The sequence below is a fragment of the Glossina fuscipes genome, unplaced genomic scaffold (genome assembly GCF_014805625.2).
Source record: "Glossina fuscipes isolate IAEA_lab_2018 unplaced genomic scaffold, Yale_Gfus_2 155, whole genome shotgun sequence".
Taxonomy (NCBI): Eukaryota; Metazoa; Arthropoda; class Insecta; order Diptera; family Glossinidae; genus Glossina; species Glossina fuscipes.
Genome location: NW_023998498.1, coordinates 1145515 through 1162983, shown reverse-complemented (window position 1 = coordinate 1162983; position 17469 = coordinate 1145515). Strand labels below are relative to the sequence as shown.

The window sequence follows — 17469 nt, the reverse complement described above, 5'->3', positions numbered from 1 at the left end:
TCTGTTTCTTTATTGATTATATCTATTTTTTTCTTTATTCATTAAATAAAAAAAAAAAAAAAAACATTATTATACACACAATCTTTACTTTTTTCGTATATATACACATATATATGTAATTAATTACATGCATTACAATACTTAAATTAAATAATTCCCATTGAAAAAAAACTATTTAATGCAAAATGAAAAAAAAAGATTAAATCAATAAAGAAACAGAGCAGAAAAAACACAATTATTTCAAAGTAAAAAAAATATTTAAAAATTAAAATTTATGTATAATGATGGAGAACAAGAACAACAAGAACAACCACAAGAAGAACAAAATGAAATCTTAATAAAAATGCTTTTGCAAAAAGTGTTTAAAATAAATAAATATACAATAAATACATAAAAATTCAGCACTTTTTACTCATTGGAAATTAAAATTTATGCCTTTCATGTCCAATGCCGTACGTGTCATGTTTTTTGTTTCGAAAATCAAACAATGTCGATTTAGTTACTTACTATATATAATATTCTTACGGTGGTTGTTCCCGATAAACAAGGACAGTAAGAATATGATAATTCCTGTTTACCGTTGCCTTTCACTAAATATTAGTTTGGGGAAAAAGAAATCCATTATTTTTTCGGTAGATGGCTGCACTGATCGATTTCTCGTAAATTATCGATCAAACAATTTCCGATATTGTACATTTACACACTGTACATTTCGCAGTAAAAAAAATTCTTTTGCTGTTTTTTGTTTGGTGCATTCAGTTGTGAGTTACAGCGTGTTAAAAATGGAAGTGAACAAAGAGAAAATTCGGTACATTTTACAGTTTTTCTTTGACAAAGGCGAAAATGCAAGCCAGGCGGCTAAAATGGTGAATGGTGTTTATGGTTCCGATACTGTAACAGCCAATTATGTGCAATTTTGGTTTCGTAGAAACCGTTCAGGAATTTTTGATGTTAAAGATGCACCTCGCACAGGTAGGCCGGTCGTCGAAAATGTCGACAAAATCGTAGAAATGATCGAAGTTGACCGGCATGTTAGCAGTCGTAACATCGCCCAGGAGCTAAAAATCGACCATAAAACAGTTTTAAACCATTTACACAAAGCTGGATTCAAAAAGAAGCTCGATGTTTGGGTGCCACACCAATTAACAGAAAAAAACATGATGGATCGAATTTCCATCTGCGAAGCCTTGGCCAAACGGAATGAGATAGACCCATTTCTTAAACGGATGGTGACTGGAGATGAGAAATGGATCACATACGATAACCCTATGCGAAAACGATCGTGGTCAAAGAGCGGTGAAGCACCTCAAATGGCCAGGAAGGTTTTGCTATGCATTTGGTGGGACTGGAAGGGGATTATTTATTATGAGTTGCTTCCATATGGCCAAACGCTAAATTCTGATCTCTACTGTCAACAACTGGACCGTTTGAAGATAGCGATTGACCAGAAACGGCCAGAATTGGCCAACAGGAGAGGTGTCGTGTTCCACCAGGACAACACTAGGCCACACACATCTACAATGACTCGCCAGAAACTTCGGGAGCTTGGTTGGGAGGTTTTAATGCATCCGCCATACAGTCCGGACTTGGCACCAAGCGATTGTCATCTTTTTCTTGCATTGTAAAATTTCTTTAATGATAAAAAATTGGAATCTAGGGAGGATTGTGAAAATCGACTATTAGAGTTTTTTGCAAATAGAAACCATGACTTCTATGAGAGATGCATTTTGAAGTTACCTTTAAAATGGCAACAAATCATACAACAAAACGGTGCATATTTGACCCAAATCGGACAATCCGAAGCATGTTAAATAAAGTCCTGAAGTTCATATAAAAATAATGGATTTCTTTTTCCCCAAACTAATATTAAGCTTTCTTTAGACTAAATGTGCACTTTTTACAAAGCGTTAAGGAGTTTACATGGAGAATGCCCGTCGCTGAGTTTTGCTTTCAGTAGTTCATTACTTTGATGGGTTTTAACATCTCGCCTTTTTAAGTCAGTCCCCAATTAACTTTGCATGCATAATCAACGCATCCATAACGAAGTATCGTAAACAATAACAATGCTGGAGTCTCAAAGCAAACAGCGAACAACCAAAAAATGACGTTCACTACATATAAGTTAATCTATACATAAATTTGAGAAAATCAAACGTTTATATTTTTGGTGCAGGTTGTTTGTTCTTCTTCTTTTTTGGTATTGGTTGCTTGTTCTTCTTCCTTTTTGGTATTAGTTGCTTGTTTCTCTTTCCTTTTTGGTGTAGGTTGCTTGTTCTTATTCCTTTTTGGTATAGGTTGCTTGTTCTTTTTCCTTTTTGGTATAGGATAAAGAATTCCATGATGTTCTCGGCCAACTTCTTCGAGACTATCCAAATACATACTATAGCTGGGGTGTCATTCAGGTATTTGCAGCGGTTCGTTTAAAGAAATTTATTGATAAAATTACAGGGATCTTCATTATAGTTTTCTTTGTTGATTGATAGGATTTTATAAGATGATATACAGACTTACGATGGTATTACTTCCAGAGAGTCATAAAGAAGTTAACATGCTTGTGATATGTAAGATATTCTATATTCTCTTGGAAGTGTACGAGAACAACTTTACGTTGTTGCGAAGGAGGGAAGAAAAAAACCCACAAGCCTTATTGGGCATTGGACACGTAATTCGCGTGTAGTGGGACTTGATCTGTGCGTCTCGACTCGAAGTCATCGCATTTAAAATTTACGTTTGGCAACTGCTGAAAAACGAAAACAAACTTAGAACGGTTATTTATCGACGAATTCCCGGCGCCAGACGTGCATTAAAATGACGCAACCAAAGTATACATCTTCTAGAGATAAGGCAACTATTTTCTCAATCACTGGCTTTTCTGTGCGAACTCCAATACCATTATTTTTGTTTATATAAAGAGGCGATGGGTTTGTTATAGGAAACATAATATTCGCATAGGGCGAATAAGTGCCAAACACACCATAATAAACTTTTATGTGATATCCAGATTAATTATAATAGAGAGAAGAAACTTCGACAGATACACCTTTTGGTTCTCCGATGCCGATAAAATTAATTGTATTGATTGCGTTTTGTTACCTCGCCATGGCCACATTAACAATTAAAATCTCCAAGTGGTGCTTAGAGAAAAAAAACAAACGAATCGAATATGCTTTAGATATGTATTAATATAATTTAATGAATGTTTTATAAGATAATATGTTTTTAATATAATGTTTTTGTATAACATATACCATACATATGTAATAATATTCGTGTTATTTTTTGCTTTATTTTCAGCTCCATTTTATAGCAATTTCTTCTTCCATTTAGAAATTTACTGTATTAGGAAAACAATGAGGGTTTTGGAATGAAGCATTTTGACTAGTAACGCTAGACTTCTTCTCCCTCTATCCTTAACACATGGTAATTTTTGCAAAAAAAATAAAAATAAGCATAAAGTAAATACTTTTAATAGAGGTTGGTCTTTTGCGATTGCCTTTTTATCATTTTTAAGATAAGACTTTTGTAATTTTTAACAATTTTTATATTTGTAACAGAGATTAAAGCATAAATTTTTACATTTTTAAGTTTGCATGCATTTTGACGGGCAACTCTGGACTTTTAACCGAAAAGTACGAACAGGTGAATAATTTTATTCTTCTTTTTCTTCATGACAGAGCGTCGGCGTTTATTTATTGAAAGGAGCTCTATTCTCTCTCTGTTCCCGACACATAGAATTTTTTTTTAAAACTTGTAAAGAAAAAAAACCAGCTAACGGTTTTCTGTGCAATCAAATAAGTGGTTGGAAAAGTTAAAATAGAGTGAAAAATTGTAAAAAAATTAAAATATGTTTTAAATAAAAAACAAAAAAATAATAAAAAACAGAATAACAATTATGGTGTAAAAATTGAAGAAATAAAGATTGTTCAAGATATTGAACAAATTAAAAGTGAGTATATTTATTTCGTGTATTGAAAAGGAGGCCCACCTGAGAATCGTACCGTTTGTCTAGAATTCTCTTACAATATTTATATATTTATAATCAATAGGAGTTGTCGTAAAAAATTTGTCATTTCATTTCGTGCAACTGTGCAAATTTTTATGGAGCTTTTGCCTTTATATCTTTGCTTAATACGTTGCGTATCCAAGATTCAACCTAAAGTGAACATAAATATGTTATCAGTTTTTTTGTTACCTCGAAACACTTATTTGTAAATATATGAAAGGAAAACTTTTTTCATTCTATTTAATTTAAGCATTTAATAGTTTGAATATGTGAGCCGAACAAAACGTTTTTCTTGAGGATGAAGAGGTAATTTTCAAAGAAAATGTGAAATTTCTCCCAAATTCATTTAAGGAAAAGTGGTTATTTTTACATGGAGTAAAAATTAAGCGGGAATTGTTCCGAATAAATAGTAAGCAGGAGACCAACTGCAAAGGAGGACACTATCTATCCTTTGAGAATTTATCTTATAAGTTTTACAGTTTTCTTGTGTGTGTATAATTGTCTATAAAGATCATGAAATATTCATTATTCATTTCGTTACCATTCGTCTTTAGTCCAGTTTCTCACTAATTTCGCAACAGCTCTCACAATTTGTATTTAACTTGCCAGCCTGCAAATCGTTATTCGGCAGCAGATAGCAGAAGAGTTTAGCGAAAAAATTAATGTTGTAGTTTATGCGGAGACAGTTAGGCAAAAGCTCACAATGCTCAGACGTAAATTGAAGAAGCTTGATAGGAGAACGGGCATCGTTCGCCCATCATTGTGTATGTTCCGGTGAGTTGCCGAAAAATTAGTGCTGATGTGTGCGGGACGGACAATAACGAACCTATTGCAGGCAGTAACAATATTGTAGATCTTTCCGTTCAAAAAACAATGCAAAATGCCCCTCTACTTTGGTGAATGCAGCATTGATGCAGGAAAACCAGCGCCAAGAGACAACTTGACCCTCACCAGCAAATACTTGAAGTCGGCCTTTCCAACACAAAAGGTGCACAGCTATGCAGCAACATGTGGTGGAACCAAACATTGGCACCCGATTAGACAACGGTGGCATCGCGGGTTGATTTCTTCAGAGAAACAGGCTCCTGTAGCAACGATAATAACCACCGCAAAAATTTGTTTGGCTACATTTTATTTATGCTGCTTACATGCAAAAGGGTTAAAGAAGCTCTTGCTCGACAAAGGCAAAAATATCCTTGGTTGCGGTAAGCATTTATAATAAAAGAATGAAACTGTATTAATTATCATATATCCAATAACGAGGTTTGGCGTCGTGCAAAGCTACCCAGTGCATATTTGAATATCTAACTGAATAATCCTTAAATTTCTACCACTTTGACAAGGGGAAAATTTCTCATTTAACAGATATGACGCGTTGCAATTTATTGAAAGCAACAATATGCTCTCTCTGTTTTCAACACTGGCTATCTTTTTTTATAAACCTTGTAAAGGGAAAAACCAGCTAATGGCTTTTAGCGAAAATCAAAGCCATTTTACAAGTGCACAAAGATCTTGGTGAAACACTGAAGTCCAGTGAAAAATTACCAAAAAAATAGAAATATATTATAAATAAGAAAGGGACATAAAGCAAAAATTTATATTGAATTAAAAAGTTTTTGTCGCATAGACATGTGGGAGTTGTAGGCGTGTGCCTTGAAAAGTTTAGTTTAGTTTAAGTACAATCCGGCTTTGGAACTGACTAAGAATGTATATAGCTTATATTGTTTTTAAGGTTGTTTCTGTGCGTTATAAGGAAAAAATGAATTTTTTGGGTGCGCGATAACGACTTTTCATTTTGTTGTACAGGTAGTAGAGCGTCGCCCGTAGTACATCAAAATCTTTGGCGATTCATTCCTTTACTTATTGTTGTAAGAAAACAAATGCGATCAAACCTCACGAAAAGCTATTGTTAAGAAAATTTAACCTACCACGTCGTAACATCCACCATCAATAATTTAGGATCAAAACATTTCCCCTGGTGCATTCTATTCTACAAGTCCTTTTATGTCATACCCTGGTGTTATTAAGACACACCAGGTCGTCGTGTCCACCATATTTGTTCAGAATTAATGTATCTTTAGATAGATAATACATCTTGATTTGAGGAATCTGCGAAAGAAATTTAAGCGTTCTGTCATGTTAACCCAGCGAGTATAATAATAAGCATAACACATGAAAAAGTAAAAAAACAACAATTTAATTACTTGTAAGCAATTCATGGTATTCTGCGGAAACCAACACTTCTACAAAGTTTTATGACTAAATTTAACAAATTTTTTTTTTGAGTTTTTGAGTTTAGATGAACTAAGTCAAGCTAAGGAATGCGGCTTATAGGTCCACTCAAAAAAACCCGCCGAAAATCTTAAAGGTAAAAATTACTCTTTTTTCCGACTGCCATCGTAGAATGGCTTGAAGAGAACAATCAAAGTGTAGAATGCTAATAAAGAAGCAGGCATTTCTGCTTCTGGAGAATGGAAGAGGCTACCAATGAAACGCAAGGTGTAAGTCAAACCAAGCGAACGTTAATAAATCTCAAAAGGCCATTTGGAAAACGCAAGGAAAGGACATAACTCTAACGAAATTAAAAGTTAAGCAGAGAGCAGTTTGGCACATGCAGAAACCAATGAAGAATATAATTTTTCGAGTTCCTTTAAAGAAGCGCAGGTTACTCCAACAGAAACCGCGGATATAATCAATTCGTTTTGCTGTATTGATACCAGGCAAAACTATTTATCCACTGTCATTGCGTTAAGTAATGAAATAAAGCATAGGTGACAGTTCACTTACTAATTTAACATTCATTCATCATTACAAACGCCGCAAGTGCACAGGTTTCATGACAATATGCAGCTACCTTGTTAAGAAATAGACTTTTATAAACTTACATTAATCACAACAAGAAAGAAAGTTATATTGGTCTGAGGCCGGATCTCGCATACCCACGCCCATTAATTTATCGGCGATGAACACAAAACAATGCGTTCCTCTTAAAACTAGTGACTGGGCACAACGCCAGGATATGTTTTTAAAAGTTTATTATAAAATATATTTTAAATTTTTTTCATTAATCTAAAAATGTTAAAATAGCAAACATAATCCATTGTGAAGGTCGATATGTAAAATTGACTGAATTACGAACTTTTACATTTAATTTTTTTTTGCAATTGAAAAAATAAGTATAATATTTACTAAAGAATATCAATAGTTAATTTTATGATAAAGTGTTCAAAAGAATTTTTATAATGAAATATAATACCGGAAAGTGTACAAAAATTACCAGCCAGTTCAGTAACGGACGTCAATGACTTGGTTCGTGAATCTGAAAACCTATTGCTCCTTAATTTGTCCCTTCCTCAGATAAAATGAAAATTTAAAAATGTACACCACTTTGTTTAATACACATTTCACATAACACCTCTTTAAAATAAGGCTTTATTTGTGGAGTGGTCAAGGAAGTGATCTAATCCGAATCATTTTTAACAGAGTTCATCCCTGGGCTAAAACATGTTGATGTACCAAATTTCATCAAAAATACAACTTTTAAGTTGAACAGAAGAAAACATTTCAATAAAGCTTCGTTCTCTTCAACAATTTAATTTATTATATACTACACTAATTTTTCAAATAATTTTCGTAAAACTTCTTTTATTATATTTTCGATATTTCGATATTTTGAAATTTTTTTTCGCAATTATTCTTTGTGCACTTGTAAATTGGCTTTGATTTTGCGCTGAAATCCGTTAGCTGGTTTTTTCCTTTAGATGGTTTACAAACATGTTGAGAATGCAGAAGGCACAGAGTTGCTTTCAATAAATTGCAACTCTTGAACTGAAACTAAATGCTCTTAAAGTGGCAGAAATAAGTGCCGCAATCTGTTAAAGTGGTAAAAACTATCGCAATCAAACGCAATTGCGCAAAATTAGTCAAAAATTCCAAAATGAAATTTAAGTCTTCAAAAATTTTATTTTCTTATAAAATAATTTATTACTCTCTATTTTTTACTTTAAGAATTTGTTTAAAAAGTGATGAAATTTTTATTTGTTGGCTTAGTGCTGCTGCTTTCCTTGTGGAAACCGTAGAAGAACGTAGGAAAACGAAAAAAGGAAAAGAAGCAAGATTTTACGAAATTAATTGTATTAAAACAAGTATTTGTTTCTTCGGCCGTCTATTCATCCTATTGCTCTTAGATTGAAATAAATTGAACTGGTAACAATGTTATGCAAATGGCAACAAAGAAGAAGAAAAAATATTGCGTTTACCGCGTAAATAACAATAAAAATTACTCTTTTATTTATTTTTATTTATTTTCTAATTAAAAATGAGCGAAACGAGAGTAACACGTTCTAACAAAATTGAGGAAGATGATGGGAAACTTCAATCGAAGAGATTGGGCGTAAATGTTTTAAAAAAAGTATTCTTTATATCAGAGAAAATTTTTAATGATAGCACGCAAAATTTGGTGTTGGAACGTTTCTTTCATCCTGGTAAAGATAAAGCAACTTTATTCATAACTCGTGATGATAAAGATATAATGGAATTACTTCAATTTGCTGAACCAAGACGAAGTTGGTTTATCAATGACGAAGTCTGCTCAGATGGTCGTATTTATATAACGGCTGAAATAGATGTGACATTTTTCGCTTTACCGCATTTAAGAAAACATTGCACAAATAAAGCAATGGCTTTGGATAGCATACACGATGATGAGGACGAAACAGTGGCACGTCTTTTGACATGCTTTGTACAACCAGAACTATTAAGGTGCGTAACTGATGTTAAAGTTGTGAATGATGTCTGCTATTACAAATATAATCATGAAAAAACATTGGCTTGGCTTTCAATTAAAGTGAAAAATGTAATTGAAGCTTTAAAAAAGCAAGGAATCTATTGCGGTTCCAGCGCTGTTTCGCAGAATTATGCTCGCAGTGAAAAGGCTACTGATGAGATAATCAACGAAATGGATTACATACAAAGCGCCTGCGATTACGTTGGCACCTATTTGTCGCTAGATTTCTATGAAGAACTTGTCCAACATATGCAAATTCCATCGAAGAATCCAGTTTTGACGGAAAAGTCTATGCAAAAAAGAAAATCAATGGAAAATCTGAGTAGCAGCAACAGTAAAAAGCGAAAGCTTGTAAAGGGGTCATCAAACAATTCAACAAATTTGGATATATTTGAGGATAATCGACAAATGTTGACAGATAGCCAAAGTCGTGACGATAAGCGGGAAACTGTAAAGGAAAAGCTATCATCCAAAGAACGTATTTTAAGTACTAAGGAGAAGCAATTTGCAAAGGGAGCGAAAGGCAGCAAAAGTATTGCATCATTCTTTTCTAAGAAGTCTACTTAGTTAAAGATTTTCCTACCATTTAGGATCAGTTTTTACCCGATATTCAATACTAGACTTTACTATAATTTTCTTTTAATTCTATTTGTAACATTTAGAAATATGCTTAGAATTCGTCTTATACATACATATTCTGGACCATCATAAAAGTTGTTTTAGTAATACATGTACTTAGCCAACCATTCTTGGATCGTCATTGCAAGAGCGAAGACAAAAATTAAAAATTTGTTTTTAGCTAACACCCACAAAACAAGACTGAAATTGGTGCTGGTTTGCTCACTTTATACAAAGTATAGCATCTAGCCGCCATTGTTAAGAAATTAGAGTTCAATTAAGGTAAGGGACAAATGATAAGAAATTCCCTAAAAAAATGAAGACCGCTCAAACTGTCCTAATGTCCCTTCTTTCATGTTTGGCCGCACTGACTTCAAGATATACATACACTAAAATGGAAATAACTTTGTTATTATATAAATAATTCGCTTGTTAATATTAAAATGTTTTCTTTGCAAAATAAATATATCCGAAATTATGATCTACACTTGTATGAAAATTGTGTGTATTAATTTAAAACGTTTAATTATTTTAAATGTCCCTGGAGGTAGCTAACACTTGCAAATGTGACCGGCACCTGAAGTAATTAAGTTAATAATTAAGTTAACGCTCCCATTTTGCATTTGATACTGAAACTATAAAAGCGGTCATAAACTAATGTTCACTTTTAGTGTTAACGCATCATATTGGCTTAAGAATAAGAAAAGTTATATAAATGTTTCCGGATTCTGACAAATGTGAAGAGTTTCCGAAAACGGAGTCAGAATTTCTTAGTGCGCCTAGTGAAAATGAACTTTCGTTAAGCATTAATTCTAAGGCTTTAAGTGATGTGCCCAGTGATATAATTATTAAATCAAAAATCAAATATGGCAGTCGTTGGGATGCTTTTAAGGGCTTATTAGCGGAGTATTCGAAAAGCACTTCAATTCACGGTATACGTTATATTTTCGAAATTCATAGACCATTCTATGAAAAGTAAGTTCACGCATGATCGGCCAATGCAAAGACTTCTAATAAATACTAGCATTATTTTATAGAATTTATTGGATTGTACTCATGTTGATTTCATTATACTTTGCCACTTCTTTAATACGCGAAAGTTATTTGAAATGGATGGATTCACCAGTCATAGTAGGCTTTGATGAGACGCTAGTACCCGTCCACAAAATTCCTTTTCCCACAATCACTATATGCCCCGAGATTAAAATGGAGACGGAAGTGTTTGACTTTGCGAACATATCACAGCAGATCTGGTCGGAGATTGAAAAATATCAACAATTCGAAAATCTATCGAACATAACCGATGAAGAGTATGTTAAATCAATTTCCCTCTCTCAGCTAGATTTTTTTACAGACATTTTATTATTCTCGAGCAATATGAGCTTTTGAAAAAGATATATCCGTTTAAGCGGCCTTGTAAACAAAGAGTTTCGACTAAGAAAATTAAATGGTAATATTTTCAAAGCGATTTCTAGTCAATCTATTATGGCACTTTTGATTTTAATGCACGTTTCGGGAACAATGGTCTGCAAATTTTTGATTGTTCTTAATAAATTCCAACTTATTTTTTGTGTTGTTATGTCTTTGATTTCTCGCAAAAAACCGTTAGCTGGTTTTCTTTTCTTTAAATGTTAAAAAAAGCTATAAAGTACTTCACATGTATGCTAATGTAAGAAGAAAGTACTAAGTGAATTGGAAAATCTTAAAGTTTAGTTAAGGTAAAGAAAACCACTGAAGAAAATTTTAAACTCAAGTTAGGTGAAGGCGTCTCGTTAGCACAGGACTCTCCTTTTTGTAGCGGAATTTTATCGAAATTTTTTTTACTACTCTTTTCAAGGGCTTTTTCATATGCAGCAAACGATTTCTCGAATTCGACAAATTCCGGTGGATGTATACGCGTGCTGATAAGCCATTGAGCTGTTCAATCCGTAACTATATCTTTCCCCCCATCCACAACGAATTTCAAACTGCAATTTAGGGTTCGTAAGCATTTTCAAGCATTGTGGGTTCTAAGCATAAAATCTGACACCTAAGTTATAAAAACGGAAAAAAGAGGGAAGGTAGGCTCAAACCGAATGTTTTCTACATCACCACTAGAAATATTTAAATATGTAATAGTGAGGACTTTTTGTAACGTCAGATATAAGACACAGTAAAATCAGGTAAGACCGATCACTAAATACCCCACGCCAAATCGCTTAGTATAATTCTTCATCTATCTGCGTTATAAAATGTTGTAAACAATATTTTCTTGCCATGTAAAAGCTTATGTAAATCCCTTTTTCCAAAGTTTACAGGCAGATTAATATTCTGTTTAAGAAATAAAATTTATAAAAAATGAAATTCTTGACCTTTTACGTAAAAACAGAGTTGATAAAGTATGCAATGCTGTCCAATAAAAAAGGACACATGTCTCCGCAGAAACAACATATGATCCCCATAAGACACATGACTTTCACAAAAAAGACACACGACCTCCATAAGACCCACGATTTCCACAAAAACGACACGTAACTCTCAAACTCACTAACTCATCTACTCAAAAACGACTTATAGCTGTAGGTGAAAGACGACAGAAAACTACTACATTCAACAAATATTCAGTAGAAACGCAGTCAAAAGTTAAAAACGGCATGTGCTAAGACATATTAGCAATTACATTTTTAAATAAATTTTCTATAAATAAACTAAAATTATTAACTGTTATGTCCAAATTTTTTTTGTTTATTTTCCACAGGTAGATGCTGCGAATTATTTTTGCGAATAGGTTTTATCAGGGTGGTTTTCTCATTTGACAGATTTCTCTCACACTTTCTCATTTTATTCACTTATTCACCTCGCTTTATTCACTTATTTCTCTCATTCACACTTTAACAGAATCGAAGCGTTACAATTTATTGAAAGCAACTCTGTCTCCTTTCTCCTCACAAGGTAATTTTTTTTTAAATCATGTAAAGGAAAAAACTATCTAACGGCTTTTAGCGACGAATAAAAGTCATTTTACAAGTGCAGAAAGAAGTTGTACGAAGAGATTAAATGCGGATTGGCTAGGCGACGTCCGAGGCAGAAATGCTAAGAAAATTTCTCATTTAACAGATTTAAAGAGGAAACTTCTACCACTAAACCGATTTTGCGGGAGAATTGCTCACTCATAGAAGTGTATTAAAATTTAGTGTAATATTTAATAAATTAAATTGTTGAGGAAAAAGAAGCTTTACGAAAGTTATATTAAAATTTTGCGTAGTATTTAATAAATCAAATTGTTGAAGAGAAAGAGGGAACAAATATGATGTTCTCCCAGATCTTTCAGCATTTATTTTAGCTCATGCATAAGGAATGCAAGAGATAGAGAAGAAAAGAGAGTATTAATTTTTATTGGTATAGAGCAGAGGACTAAGACGTGCGACATGACTTACAGCGAACATTATTCATGCTTTTTTTAAAAATCTTAATTCATTTTCTCTATTATTCTCTGGCGAAATTAATTATAATAAGATGATTTGATGTAATCAAAATAGGCTTAGCCTAGCGGTTCAAAAGAAAAAAAAGTGTTTAGCTAAAGAGTTTATACCGGTATATTTTATTAAATTTCGTTTCCAACAGTTCGGGTTTTATGGTTGGCGCAAGAATATGATGCAATAATTAAACTAAGGGATTTGAGGTGACATTTTAAATGGATTTGAAAGGATAGTTATAACGTCTTCTGTAGCTTTATTACCAATTATTCAAATATTATTATTATTATTATAAACTTAGCCAGAGAATAAATTCTAAAGCTAAAGTCTTAAAGCACTAGCATCTAAGGCTTTCGGCTTTATTAAAAACTCTACCGCACTTGAGATTTGAACCCACGACCATTGAGTTGCCAGTCGAGACTCTTGCCTACTCGGCCACTCAGGCGGATTACCAATTATTCAAATAAGGCAGTTTGCTTTAAAATATATTTTCATAATGAAAGGAATACAAGTGCACACAATGAATGACGGAAAAGCATGAGTTTTGGGATTGAACAAAAAGCATTTTCGACTTCTCCCGCTACTAAAAGAAATGACACAAATTCCCTGACGTGACGTTTTCTAAAGTTCCTTGTTTAAGATTTTGCTAAGTAGTCTTTATAATAGTTCGAAAATATAAGGAACAGAAAACCCTGAAGTTTTAAGAGGAAATTACCAATATATGAATAGATTAGTTCTTTTCTTTGTGCATTTCATGACAAGAGTTTTACGCGTTGACGTGGTGTTATCGTATTTTGAATTATGAAATTTTTGTTTGTTGTTTTATTTCTATTTTTCATTTAATGCGTTGTCATTGCGAGTAAGGGGTAAGGAGAATTTAATGAATTTAGATTATGTAAAACCCTTAACAAATAAACCGTTTTTTGGTTTAAGTAACACACTGAACTGTACTCGAGATTTGCGAGCCTGAACGATATCCAAAAGAGGAATTTTTTTGCAAGTTCGAGTCTATTTTCCAATATAATGTAATCTATAGACGTTCAGCTAATGATAAGAACCGATTTCGAATAAGTCTCGACGAATTTAAATTGAGTTTTTTATATGATTATTCTCTCGGAGGATATTCACTGTGTAACAAGGTAATAGTCAGAAGAAAGTGGGGAAAGAGAAAAAGAGATAGAGTGTGGCCATTAGTAGAGCATGCCCTATCGGTGAGTGTGGTGTCTTTACTATAACTAGAACCAAGAACATGTAAAGCGTTTACGTGATACTGTGGGCCTGTCCTTTTGGCCCATTTTCAATACCCATGTGCGTATAAGAACTTTTAATGTTTCTGCTAAATTTGAAGTCCGATAACTTTATTTTTGCGGTCAGGGGAATGGTTATAAAAGTCGGACATGCTTAAATCGATTCAGAATTTGATGCTCATCAAGAATACGTATATTTTTTGGGGCCTCTGAAGTTTCCTGCAAATGTTTTAGCAAAGCGAATATACCGCTCAAATCACACATGTTTCGGTGAAGGCTATAGATATAAATTACAAATATGTGCATATATATACATCTTAAGTTGAGATTTTCGTTAGAATTATATAGGTTATTCAAAATATTTCATCACAACATTATCTAGTTTACAGCGATTTCTAGCCACTTTGCAAACATGTGAGAGCGAAGTTTTTGATCGCTTTGCGCCTTATATGCCGAAGAATTTAATCTTTGATGTTCCACAAAATTTATTGGATTTAGCCGTAAGAACTAACGTAACGATGCTATTTGGTAAATGGAATGGACGCTTTTACTTTTGCAGCAATCTCTTCAAATATGTTTTAACAGACGAAGGAGTTTGCTACCAGTTTAATGGATTGGATGTAGAGGATATGTACAGAGAATTAGAGTAAATAAAGGGGGAGTGAATATAGTAGGGTTTTTGATGTAGTTCTGTCATTGCAGTTACATACCGCAAGCGGACAGAACTAAAATTGATTACAATAATTATTTTGACGGTGAATTACCACCTTTTAATAATATTACCGGCGCTTGGTCGTTAGATAATGGCTATGTAGGTCAAGGCTTCAATTCGTATCCGCAACGTATGGTACTTACGTCATCACGTAATGGCTTAGTTGTCATCCTAAATGGTTTCGAGCACAATTTTGATTATAGCTGTCGCAACTTCAAACAGGGTTATAAGGTAATGCAATACAGAAGAGTATTAAAAACGCAGATTGAAAAAGTGGGGCTTCATTTAATTCCTTTTCTTTGTAGGTTTTTCTAAATTCTCCTGAGAGTATACCGTTAACGACTGGAAACTATATATTGGTGCCACATAACGATGAAGTGCTCGTTAGCATAATACCTCATTATGTCATGTCCGCGAAAAATTTACATGATATTGAGCCGAAAAAGTAAGTTTTTTTTTCGTACATATGTATTAGAGCGCCAGGAAGGCAATTTCGGGCTTGTTCTCTATCCGTTTTTTGCTGTTATATACCTCTCACAGTTGTCAATATAATTGGAAAAAGAAAGAAAAAGGCAGGGAAAGACAGAGAGAGAGAGAGAGAGAGAGAAAGAAAGAGAAAGAAAGAGAGAGAAAATTTAACCCCACGGCGCTCGATGGGGGTGTGAGACACTCAATATCCCGGAAATAATAATCCTTGCAATACTTGTGGCCGCAATTTGTCGCATACCGGCCTACTCTTTCCCGTAGGGAGACATAGATCACCGAATTCGAAACGGTCGTATCCTCTATTTGCTAAGAGAAAGGCATAATCTAAAGGCTCTCCCTTCCTATGAGTAAGGCACCGGTTGCAATGAAACTTCACATCATGTTAAAGTTCTGCCCGAGATTTCGGGCTAACTGCAGCTATCACACAAGTTCCGCTTTTGGTCGCTCCCGCTGTCAGGACGAAGATAACATAATGCTTCGGGCGCTTGCGACACCTTTAGTACCAGAAATGAAAAAGAAAAATTTAAAAAGAAAAAATATTAAAGAGCGTCTGGTCTGATTTTCTAGAACCCGTATGCCCCAAATTCGTCATGATATGGTTTATTAGAAGAAAATCAGTCTGTATCACGCGCATGGACATAGTATTCGCAATAGGCGGAGCAAAGTTTATCCCGATCTCTTAAAAAAGCATATTGCGGGTGGAGTTGGAAGACCGAATAACAATCGCAGCAATTCAAAGAAACGTGGAAACGGATCTCCCCACACAAGAACCAGAAGAAAGCCTTTGGTAAGACTTAAGAGCTCCATGTGAGCGCAATGAGGGGGACAGGGAGAATCCGCCGAAATTTCTTTCTTGCCAACCAAAATAGTTGGTATAGGCATAAAAGCATAAGTATTTATTTCTTTCACAGACGTCAATGTTTTTTCAACGATGAGAGATATTTGCGTTATTTCAAATCATACTCGCAGAATAATTGCCAAATTGAATGTTTGGTTAATTATACCATAAGTAAATGTGGTTGCGTAAAATATTGGATGCCAAGTAAGGGGTAAAATTTTCTTATCAACGATTTCCATTTATGGTTTAAATTGTTTCTAGAACCTACCGCTATTCCATTTTGTAGCCTTGAAGATGTCTTCTGCTATACAAATGCTGAAGAAGAAATGATTTTAAAAATTCAAAATCAAACTAATGCAAAAATCAAAGATGATAATGTGAAAGTAATGTGTGACTGCATGCCATCATGTAATTCGTTAGATTATGATTTTGAAATTTCGGCATCGTATTATAATATGGAAAAGACCATAATAGCATGGCGCGAAACATACGAGCACAGCGAGTAAGTTCACCTTTCTGGTGTATGGTCTTATGCGTACTTATATATAATATGTTTCTCGTTTTAGCTCGCGCACAGCTCGGCTTATTGTATATTTTCGAGAACCACAATTTACTGCGATTAAACGTACGATTATGTTTAGCATTTCCACACTAATCGCGAACTGTGGTGGTATCTTTGGTCTATTTATGGGTATCTCCAGTTTGAGTATAATTGAGTTCGTTTATTTCTTCACAATGCGTCTGTTCAGCAATTTGCGTCAACGTCGTTTAATTAAGAAAAAACTTTTTCAACAAGATTGAATAACTAATCTTAAGTTTTACTTAATTTATATGAGAACAATGCTTAGTGTGCATATTTCTCTGCAACATCTGGTTTAGTTTAATGGGTTGTTGATCAGTACGCACAAATAATAAAAGATAAAAGCCAAACATTTACTTTGTGAAAAACTGTACCAAGTTCCAAGCGATTGCATTTTTTTTTTTTTTTCAATACGAGTAATCTTTTCTTAATAATACCAGCGACGTGGGTATTAAATGAAGAGCGTCGAGAGCAGAATGCGTCAAGCTAAATGTGTTAATTCGAAATTAATTATGGTGGGAGTCACGACCCGGTGGATTAGTTTTTTCTTAACACTACCTTTTACGAGGTACAAAGCAATTTTTATTCCATTGACTTCTTTACAACTGTAAATTAAACAATGGGTCGAATTTGAACGATGGCAGGCATGCGAGATACTTTCCCAGCCGATTATAATTACTTGCTGTCTTATGTGTTTTTTATGCAGGTTAAGTTGACAGTTAAGCTTGTTCTATTTCTTTTAAT

General features: G+C 33.8%; 2 protein-coding genes across 2 annotated transcripts; both read left to right on the top strand.

Annotated features, from left to right (window-relative positions):
• The first annotated feature begins 8282 nt into the window (after positions 1 to 8282).
• LOC119641637 (ribonuclease H2 subunit B) lies at positions 8283 to 9822 on the top strand. The gene has a single exon (XM_038040420.1). It carries the CDS (start codon positions 8322 to 8324, stop codon positions 9354 to 9356), a length of 1035 nt encoding a protein of 344 aa, XP_037896348.1. The 5' UTR covers positions 8283 to 8321; the 3' UTR covers positions 9357 to 9822.
• Positions 9823 to 10122: 300 nt separating this feature from the next.
• LOC119641609 (pickpocket protein 28) lies at positions 10123 to 16946 on the top strand. The gene is made up of 8 exons (XM_038040381.1): positions 10123 to 10382; positions 10445 to 10717; positions 14492 to 14755; positions 14812 to 15052; positions 15127 to 15266; positions 16219 to 16349; positions 16407 to 16647; positions 16712 to 16946. The coding sequence occupies exons 1-8, from the start codon at positions 10123 to 10125 to the stop codon at positions 16944 to 16946; spliced, it is 1785 nt and encodes a 594-aa protein (XP_037896309.1).
• The last annotated feature ends 523 nt before the right edge of the window (positions 16947 to 17469 follow it).

Bases quoted from the DNA above. Each gene is read 5' to 3' on its own strand.
- LOC119641637 (XM_038040420.1), top strand. From the start codon at position 8,322: ATGAGCGAAACGAGAGTAACACGTTCTAACAAAATTGAGGAAGATGAT.
- LOC119641609 (XM_038040381.1), top strand. From the start codon at position 10,123: ATGTTTCCGGATTCTGACAAATGTGAAGAGTTTCCGAAAACGGAGTCA. The intron at 10,383-10,444 runs GTAAGTTCACGC...ATTATTTTATAG, and splicing joins CATAGACCATTCTATGAAAA to AATTTATTGGATTGTACTCA. The intron at 16,350-16,406 runs GTAAGGGGTAAA...AATTGTTTCTAG, and splicing joins CGTAAAATATTGGATGCCAA to AACCTACCGCTATTCCATTT.